A 9,198-nucleotide genomic window follows, 5' to 3' on the forward strand; every position below is an offset into this window, starting at 1 on the left:
AGAGACGGAGAGTGGTTTTACAATAATGTGGAATGTACTTTATGTCACAAACTGTACAGTTAAAAATGGTTACAAGGGTCAATTTTATGTCTGTTTTCCCACAATAAAAAGAATATTAATGGCTGTAATTACACAGGCACTTTAAGGGGACACACAAACTAAGAAATCACTACCTTAAAAAGGTTGCAGAGGAAAGGAGAAGACTATTAATGAAAATAACAAGAATAACTCTGGAAGAATCACTATGCAAAAGACACGGAAAGAATCGTGTTCAAATTCACTGCAACGCCTACTGAATGGCAGTATGTCCGAACACTGAGCAACGCCCTGAAATATAGAATTCTTGAACCCGAGACTTTAATTAAGTAACCCCTATCACTTTTTAAAAATATATATTTTTATTGATTTCAAAGAGGAAGGGAGAGGGAAAGAGAGATAGGAACATCAGTGAGGAGAGATCGGTTGCCCCTCACCAGGGATGACCCCACAACCCGGGCATGTGCCCTGACCGGGAATCAAACCGTGACCTCCTGGTCCATAGGTCGATGCTCAACCACTGAGCCACTTCGGCTGGGCACCCGTCACTTTTTAAAATCCCACCTCAAAAGCACCTCCCTCTTTGGCCCTTCCGGCCCGAAACCCCCGCTGACTGTCAGGTCTGCCCCCCAGGCTCCCTCGGCCTCTGTACTTCCCTCAGCCCTCGTTCATTTCCACTATGAATGCCTGGTCCTGTGGTGGCTTGATCTCAACCATGAACAACTTGGAGTGACCAAATCATTCTGCTCACTTGCGCTCCCACAGTGACAAAGGCGCTGGTGTCCAGCAAAGAAGAAACCCACTGGGCTTCAAACCTCTGCCAGGATCCTGATGCTGAAAAAATGCAAAGAAGGGCAGCCCACTCCGCACTCCCGTACCTTCGGACAGTGGCCCCGAGGAAGGAGCCTGAGAGCTGAGGAAACCACGTCTGGTTTTCCAGCCACTGCCCAGCCCCAAGGCTCAGCAGTCTGGACCGCACACATTTAAGGCAGCTCTGGACGGCGCACTGGAGTTCTAAAACAGAACCTGGAGGGCTGCAGAGCACAGGGGACACCTGTGTTCCAGAAGCAAAAGCTAATGCAGGGACGAGAGCAAGGAAGGACGCACAGTCACGGCGCTTAACGACGGGTCACATTCTGAGAAACGCATCCTTAGGTGATGTCCTCGTCATCTAAACATCAGAGTGCACCTACGCAAACCTAGATGGTGCAGCGACTACACACCTAGGCTCTGTGACATGCCAGCGTCACACATGTGGTCTGTCATCACCCCGAACTCTGATGTGGCACATGACTGTCCGTGTTAACAGTGGGTGTGGTCACTCACCTGCCGAATGGACATGGTGCAGAGAATATACAGGAAGATGAAGGAGCAGTCGGTGGTGTCATCCCCCAGCAGATTTCGATGGGACAGTCCTTGGATGTAGGAAAGGGGCGTGAAAGGGAGCTTTGCCACCACTCTGCCATCAAATCTGAAAAGGAAAAAACAAAGATCGTTATTTTTAGAAGCCTGACGAGCCTCTTAGTTCCCGAGAAGAATCTGAAACAGAAATAGAACTTTAAGTCCTTTGATCTTTAAAAGACAAGAAAAGGTGATATTCTAAAAAGAGACCTGAAGTACAAGGAGATAAGGAAGGATGTAAACTGTTCCCGTCAATCTTTTTCTAAACCAGTGACTCTTCATTTTTTCAGTATCAGGATCCTGGCAGAGGTTTGAAGCCCTTCCCATACAGCAACCTTTCAGACGTGTGTGCGTGTGCACATGTTGGCTGAGACTGTAAGGCTGTTTAGTGCATTGTGTTCATAAACAATGTTAAGGAGGGGAATTGCATGAATATAAGGCAGTATTACTACTGGCAGAAATGGCCAGTTATTTCCTAGTCAGTCTATTTCATTAGAACTCATCTGTACATACGACTAAGGAATAAATCAAATGCTGAATTTCAAGCAAAACAGGACCCAAAATCTGTTGCAGTAATCACACAATAAAGCCAAGGCCAACAAGAAAAACTACACAGACGCTACTAAAGCTATAAAAAAATCATTTTAAAATCAGAAGTGTGAGTGACGGAAGGAGACTTGACTTGGGGTGGTGAACACACAATACAATATACAGATGATGTATTATAGATTGTATACCTGAAACCTATACAATTTTATTAACCAATGTCACCCCGATAAATTCAATAAAAAAGTTAAAAAAAAAATCAGAAGTTTGAGTAGTTAGCACCTCTACAGTAAGTACTGAGCCAGAATGTGGCAAGGTTAAGAATACGTGAGTACTGGAGTTGTACCAATGAAGTGTATTCGTCAATTATAAAACCTTTCAGTGTTCGGTTTGTCTGTTCATTCACGGTGATACGCACCCAAGAAATGAGAGAAAGCATGGCAGTGAAAAAAACACTGAATTTAAATTATATGCTAGAAATTACGAGACTTCTGGAAACCTGGGCAAGTTGCTGAATATTCCAAAGGTCCCTCATTAGTTCAGGGGAAATTCTGTATGAAAACGATCAGACACTCTCTGGCCCCTCCCCTAGGCAACAACAGTCACTTCCTCTTCCCGCTACGTACTCCACACACATTTCTGTTGTAACATCCATCATGTATTTGTCTGTCTTCTCTTCCCATACAATGTTGGTATCACCAAGGGCAGGGGCACACCTGACCTGTTATATAATACCTGGCACCATGCTTGGCACAAAGTGGCACTTAACAGATGGGGAGAGAAGAACAGACTGTGGCGGGGGGGTATTTACAGGGAGAGGGAGAGACAGACAGACAGAAATGAAGCCGGGAGGAAGAGTAAGAGAAAGGCAAGGAAAAGGTGAGGACAATGCCTATCCTCGTGGGAGGGTTCAGTGAGCTCTGGGGGGATAAGTGGCGCCTGTCACCTGGGCCCTTGCCCAGCCCGTTAGAGCAGCTCCGCCATTACTCCGGCTGCGCCTGCTGGGTCAGCACAGTAATCTGCTATCATTAACGAGATTACAGTTAAAACTCTATTTTAAGAGTGAAAACATCTTTATATGTCTACCCTTCCTTTGAAGGCCCCACAGTACTCAGTCTTTGCCTGTACATAAAACATCCTCCCTATTAAGAGCATGAAAAAGTTATCATATAATTGTATTCTATCAAAATTCAATTTCTGTGATTTCAATAACTGGGTGGAGGTTATGTATGAGGATGTCCCTGTCCTTAGGGAACACACGCTAGTAGTTATGATAAAGGAGCATGAAGCATACTCTCTAATGACTCAGAAAAATACAGAAATCATGTACATATGAGGACATACATGATATGGAGAGAGAAAGAGAAAGTGAATGGGGCAAAACGTTAACATTTGTGGATCTGGATAATGGACATACTATTCTTGTAACTTTTCTGTACATTTAGAATATAAAAATACAATATTATCACAGAGTAACAGTTAGGGGTACTCACATGGAATTGAACATCCCCATCAGGGCAGTAAAACAAAAGCCAATTGCAAACATGGATTTCATTCGAACCTGTAAGGAGACCAGCACACTGTCATTTCACACTGCAGAGAAACCACCACCGGAGCACACCCCACAAGTTGCTTTCATGCCATTTTTAAAGGAGCCCTTTGCCAGAAGCTGTCTGCCGGCTACCACCCCACCTGCAAGCCCTCTCCTGGCCGCCTGCCGGGGAAGTGCTGGGGCCAGGAGGCAGCACGGTGTGGGAGGGACCTGCAAAGGGACAGGCGTGGCGAGCAGCCATCCTGCAGGCCTCACGCTCACTCCTCTTGCTGGCATGAAGAGCACGGTGCCTGGCGGTGCAGCACAGTGGACCTAGACAGCCCGAGGCTGAGGACGGCTGCCTGCATCGGTGACATCCTGACATCCGAGCTGCCACTCCAGCCCAGGACACCACCTCAGACTCTGGAGCAAGTGAAAACCCTTTATCTGCTTAAGTCTTTGTCAGTCAAGTGTTGTTACTTGAAGCTAACTTCTTTCTTAATCACTATGTCATAAAATATAAATAAACCAAAGATTATAAAGATGTAAGCTTAACAGTAGTTGTATCTGGACCTTTTTTATCTCTTTTTTTCAGTAGTTTCCAAATTTGCTATGGTGAATGTGTAGTAATTGTGTCAACAGAAAAGAAAAGCCTTTTTTTTTTTTATCGAGGATATTTCTCCATTGATTTTTAGAGAGTGGAAGAGAGAGGGAAAGACAGAGAAATATCGATGTGAGACAAACACATTGATTGGCTGCCTCCTGCACGAGCCCCGACCAGGGCCTGGGGCGGGGCGGGGAGGAGCCTGCAACTAAGGTACGTGCCCTTGACCAGAATCGAACCCGGGACCCTTCGGTCCTCAGGCCGATGCTCTATCCACTGAGCCAAACCAGCTAGGGCAAGAAAAGGCATTTTTTAAAAATGCACCTCTAAATTATAATCTTTCTAATTAAGAATTTCAAAATAAAGATATATAGCAAAAGGCTCTCACTAAGCAAAAGACAACTGTTGGAAAGTTAGGATGCCCTACGTTAAATATACAGAAATGAAATAGAAAATTTGGGCACGTCATATCATAGCCTGCCGATGCCTCAGAAAGACATGCTTAGACAGACTGCTCTTTATAAACGAGCAAATGGACAATGAAATCACTGTCCTTACACGTAATGGTGAGGCTGCCACTCAGAACAGAGGCTCTTGCAGAACAAGAGGCAACAGTGAAGGCCCCTGTAACACCCCACCCCTGTGCTGGGACAACCATTCACCAGAAAACAAAGGTGCAGCATTAACGTAAGAAGACAAAGATAAGGAGAGCCGATCACGAATCACGTGAAAGGAGCCAACGATGACCCCGGGTCAGCCTAAGGACTGTTCACATCACCAGAGTGAGGTCCCAGCCCACAGCCCACTGCACCACGGGTGACCCAGGAACACCCACGATTATCTGCAGCCTGCAGACTGTGCAGTCCTGAAAAGGTGAGGGTGGTGTACCTAACGCAAATGTTTTGCTAAAAAACATTGTTTACCAGGAAGTTATATTTGGGACCCTCACCATGGATAGGTCTCTGTTGTTGTTCTTCAGCTTCTCTTCTTGCCTCTCTGAAAAGAAGTGACAAGACAGTTAATACACAGAGTGCTGAGCACTTGGTCGAGGTTAAACGATCACTGACTGGAGTCACAAACACACCTGTTTCCCCAGTGCCTGTTTCAATAAGACGAGCAGAACACCCAGAAAATTATGTTATGTGTACTAACAGAAAACCAAATGCAGCAGAGCACCAGACTATTTCAATGAAAGAAAAAAAACTCTTTCAAGTTTAACTTTATTTTAATATGTTTTTATTGATTTCTTTTTTAGAGAGAGAGGAAGGGAGAGGGATAGGAGATAGAAACATGGATGGTGAGGGAGAATCACTGGTCGGCTGCCTCCTGCATCCCTCCCTCTGGGGATCAAGCCTGCAACCTGGGCATGTGCCCTGATCGGGAATCGAACCGAGATCTCTTGGTTCCTGGGTCAATGCTCAACTGCTGAGCCATACCAGCCGGGCTCAAGTTTAACTTTTTAAAACTGCCTCTGGTACTGTCTTAACTCTGTACATGAAGATCCACTCTTGTATTACATTGATGGGAACCCCCCCTCCCTCTGGGGATTAAGCCTGCAACCTGGGCATGTGCCCTGATCGGGAATCGAACCGAGATCTCTTGGTTCCTGGGTCAATGCTCAACTGCTGAGCCATACCAGCCGGGCTCAAGTTTAACTTTTTAAAACTGCCTCTGGTACTGTCTTAACTCTGTACATGAAGATCCACTCTTGTATTACATTGATGGGAACCCATGAAAAAGGCAGGTATCCCACGACAGTCCTGCATTCTGAGCTGTCTCAAATGGAAGACCAATTAATAATATCCCCTGAAATGTCATGGAGATGTGCAATGGAGAAGAAGCAAAATTTAAATTATCTGCCTGATGCAGCCTTCTTTTGTGGAAAATAGCATACAAAGGTGTAGAACAAATACATAAATTAAATCTTAGCAATGTTCTACCATATTTCCAAATCTCTAGGAAAGGAGACCCCCCCCCACACTCAGTAAAGGGTCAGAATGCCTGCCCTTCTGTCCCCAGCATGGGCTCTGCTGCAGGTCAGCACGGGAATGTTCCCAGTACCCCCTCCCTCTGTTGACCTGAGGCAACCAGTCCACAACCTCTGGCATGAAAATATGAGCTGAGCTTGGCCAGCATGACTCAGTGATTGAGCGTTGACCTATGAACCAGGAGATCATGGTTCAATTCTCAGTCAGGGCACATGCCTGGGCTACGGGCTCAATCCCCAGTGCGGGGTGTGCAGGAGGTAGCCAATCTATGATTCTCCCTCATCATTGATGTTTCTCTCTCCTACTTCCTTTCTCTCTGAAATCAATAAAAATGCATATTTTTTAAAAACAATGAGCTGAGCCCATTGGATTCTTTCTCTCAACCAGCCAGTGTGGCTCAGTTGGTTGAGCGCTGTCACATGCACCAAGAGGTTGCCAATTCGAATCCCTGTCAGGGCTCATGCCTGGGTTGCGGGCTTGACCCACGGTGGAGGGCATGCTGGAGACAACCAATCAATGTTGATGCTTCTATCTCTCTCTCCCTTTCTCTCTCTCTCAAAATTAACTTGAAAAAATATATATCTAAAAGAATTTAAATCAGGAAATCTTAGGAAATTATGTCAATTAACTGTGGGAGCAGAAATAGAAAAATTACAATGTAGTGTTGGCTCCCAAACTTCAGTTTACCTACGAACTGTCTGAGCAGCTTGTTAAGAAAGCAGATTCCTGGGCCGCATGTCAAGATGGTGACTCAGTAAAGCCTGGGACTCGACTCAGTCCCTAAGTGTTAACAAGGGTCTGGGGCAGTGCTGACGTGCTGGCCACAGAGCCGTGTGAGGAGCTGGTGCAGAAAGAGCCCGGGACACCAGAGGCAGGTGAAGGCAACGAGTACCTGCGAGAGAAGCACCACCGAGGCCGTGGGGCAGCTGGGCAGCAGGAGAGGGAGTAGCGAGTGTTGGCAGCGGAGCCCTGAAGACAAGGAGCCCACGGGCGGTCTCTCCAGGCTCGCGCGGCCTGACACAGTCCTGCCTTCCCGGAACCAGTCAGGGCAGCTTTTCCCGAGTCTGGGTCACATGTGTCCCTAAAACACATCCCCCATTGCTTCAGGTAACACGGCTGCAGTCAACAAAGTGAAAGCAAAGCCGTGTACCAAGAGTAAACCAGCTCCTCTTCTGCGAGAGGGAGGTGTGAACAGCCACAGCCCCGCACGGGGAAGTAAGAACGGGCCACACAACCCTCCATGTCTGCGCAGGCGCTCGGTCCCAAATTACTGGCTCTACCCGCGCTCCAGCAAAGAGCCTCCCGGTGAAGCCCACGGCGTCTCTTCCCTGGACACGGGACACTGCCCTCCGTCCCCTCTACTGGAAATCGCTTCTTTCAGGCTGAATCATCCTGCACAGCCCACCCAGTATGATGCATATTTTTGTAAATAACTCAAGTGGGGACTCTGAACAGGAGAGGAAGGCACAGAGCAGCACTGTGGACGCAGTCAGCACAGAAATGCACAGACTCCACAGCCCCTCTGCCGTGCTCACCAGCAGCCGGGCAGGCATCCATCAGTTCAGTGTCCACAGAGAACAATAAGCCACTTATCTATGAGAAGCACTGCTTTTCTTTCTTTTTTAAAAATGTATTTTTATTGATTTCAGAGAGGAAGGGAGAGGGAGAGAGTTACAGAAACATCAATGATGAGAGAGAATCATTGATTGGCTGTCTCTTGCACCACCCTACTGGGGATCGAGCCCACAACCCCAGAATGTGCCCTTGATCGACATCGAACCTGGGATCCTTCAGTCTATAGGCCAACGCTCTATCCACTGAGCCAAACCAGCTAGGGCTGCTCTGCTTTTCTTAATATTGAAAACTAACAGATCAAAATGTTCACCATTTTTTTTTTCCTAAATATATTTTTATTGATTTTTTACAGAGAGGAAGGGAAAGGGATAGAGAGTTAGAAACATCGATGAGAGAGAAACATTGATCAGCTGCCTCCTGCACATTCCCTACTGGGGATGTGCCCACAACCAAGGTACATGCCCTTGACCGGAATCGAACCTGGGACCCTTCAGTCCGCAGGCCGACGCTCTATCCACTGAGCCAAACAGGTTAGGGCACGTCCACCATTTCTTGTAAAGAGCACCATAGGGTGCTCCGGACAACACTCTCATGAATACCCCGAGGAGGACTCCCGATAGCTGTGCATGACAGGCCCAGCAGTGCCAAGGCGCGTGAGAGGGCAGGGGCAGCCTCACCAAGTCCAAAAGAATGCAGCTGAGGCAACAGATTGCCAAGAGTCGGGCTGAATCTAAGAGTAAAACTTACGAACTAGAGAATGGACAGGCTGTTTGCCTTGTAAGCAGTGCCTAATAAATATTATGTCTTTAACTCCTGATAAGTCTCTGATACTCAACTCTTCATAAATATTATTTCTCTTCACTTTTAATGATATTCTTTGGTGAGCAAACCTTCAAGGCCGCATTCCATGTTAAGATAAGGTTGAGTTTAGATCCTGTGTCGTCGACTGAAGGCAAAGCTACTGGAAAGAACTGTCCATTTTCAAGGTCTCAGTTGCTCACCTTGCCTGCTCTCCCTCATCTACCCAATCGGGCTCCTGCCTCCATCGTGCTGCGGAAATCACTCTTGCTAAGTCATCAATAGCTTCCGTTCTGCCCCGCAGGCACTTAACACCCACCTTCAGCCGCTCCTGTCCCTGAAACGCTCCCCTCAACCTCTGCGACTCCTTTCCAACTGCTCGGGCTGTGCCTCTGAGCTCCACTCCCACTGCCCTCAGACACCGTTTCCTCAGGACTCTCCGCCCGCAGCCTGGCTTTTCTTACTCTAGACCAGTGGTCAGCAAACTCATTAGTCAACAGAGCCAAATATCAACAGTACAACGATTGAAATTTCTTTTGAGAGCCAAATTTTTTAAACTTAAACTATATAGGTAGGTACATTGTTATTAACTTAATTAGGGTACTCCTAAGCTGGCCTTTGCTAAAAACGTCCTCAATCTGATTGAGGAATGTTTGCTGAGGTTGACCCCTTCCAACTCTCCCATCCACACTCGTCTTGTATACTTGTTTCGTCTATCT

At 46.8% G+C, this 9,198-nt stretch overlaps 1 protein-coding gene across 3 annotated transcripts in view; it reads right to left on the reverse strand.

Annotated features, from left to right (window-relative positions):
- The window catches only part of TMCO1 (transmembrane and coiled-coil domains 1), a 29,564-nt gene that overhangs the window by 12,309 nt on the left and 8,057 nt on the right, over window positions 1-9,198 (reverse strand). For all 3 annotated transcript variants that reach the window (XR_001359490.1, XM_014528561.1, XM_014528562.1), the window contains exons 4-6: window positions 5,068-5,114; window positions 3,477-3,544; window positions 1,363-1,507 (exon numbers count right to left, since the gene is read on the reverse strand). Coding sequence is in view for 2 of the 3 variants with exons in the window: in XM_014528561.1 (XP_014384047.1) it covers window positions 1,363-1,507; window positions 3,477-3,544; window positions 5,068-5,114 (260 nt within the window). In the remaining variant the exon portion in view is untranslated. The remainder of the gene's footprint in view (window positions 1-1,362; window positions 1,508-3,476; window positions 3,545-5,067; window positions 5,115-9,198) is intronic.

The sequence above is a fragment of the Myotis brandtii genome, unplaced genomic scaffold, assembly GCF_000412655.1.
Source record: "Myotis brandtii unplaced genomic scaffold, ASM41265v1 scaffold64, whole genome shotgun sequence".
NCBI lineage: Eukaryota > Metazoa > Chordata > Mammalia > Chiroptera > Vespertilionidae > Myotis > Myotis brandtii.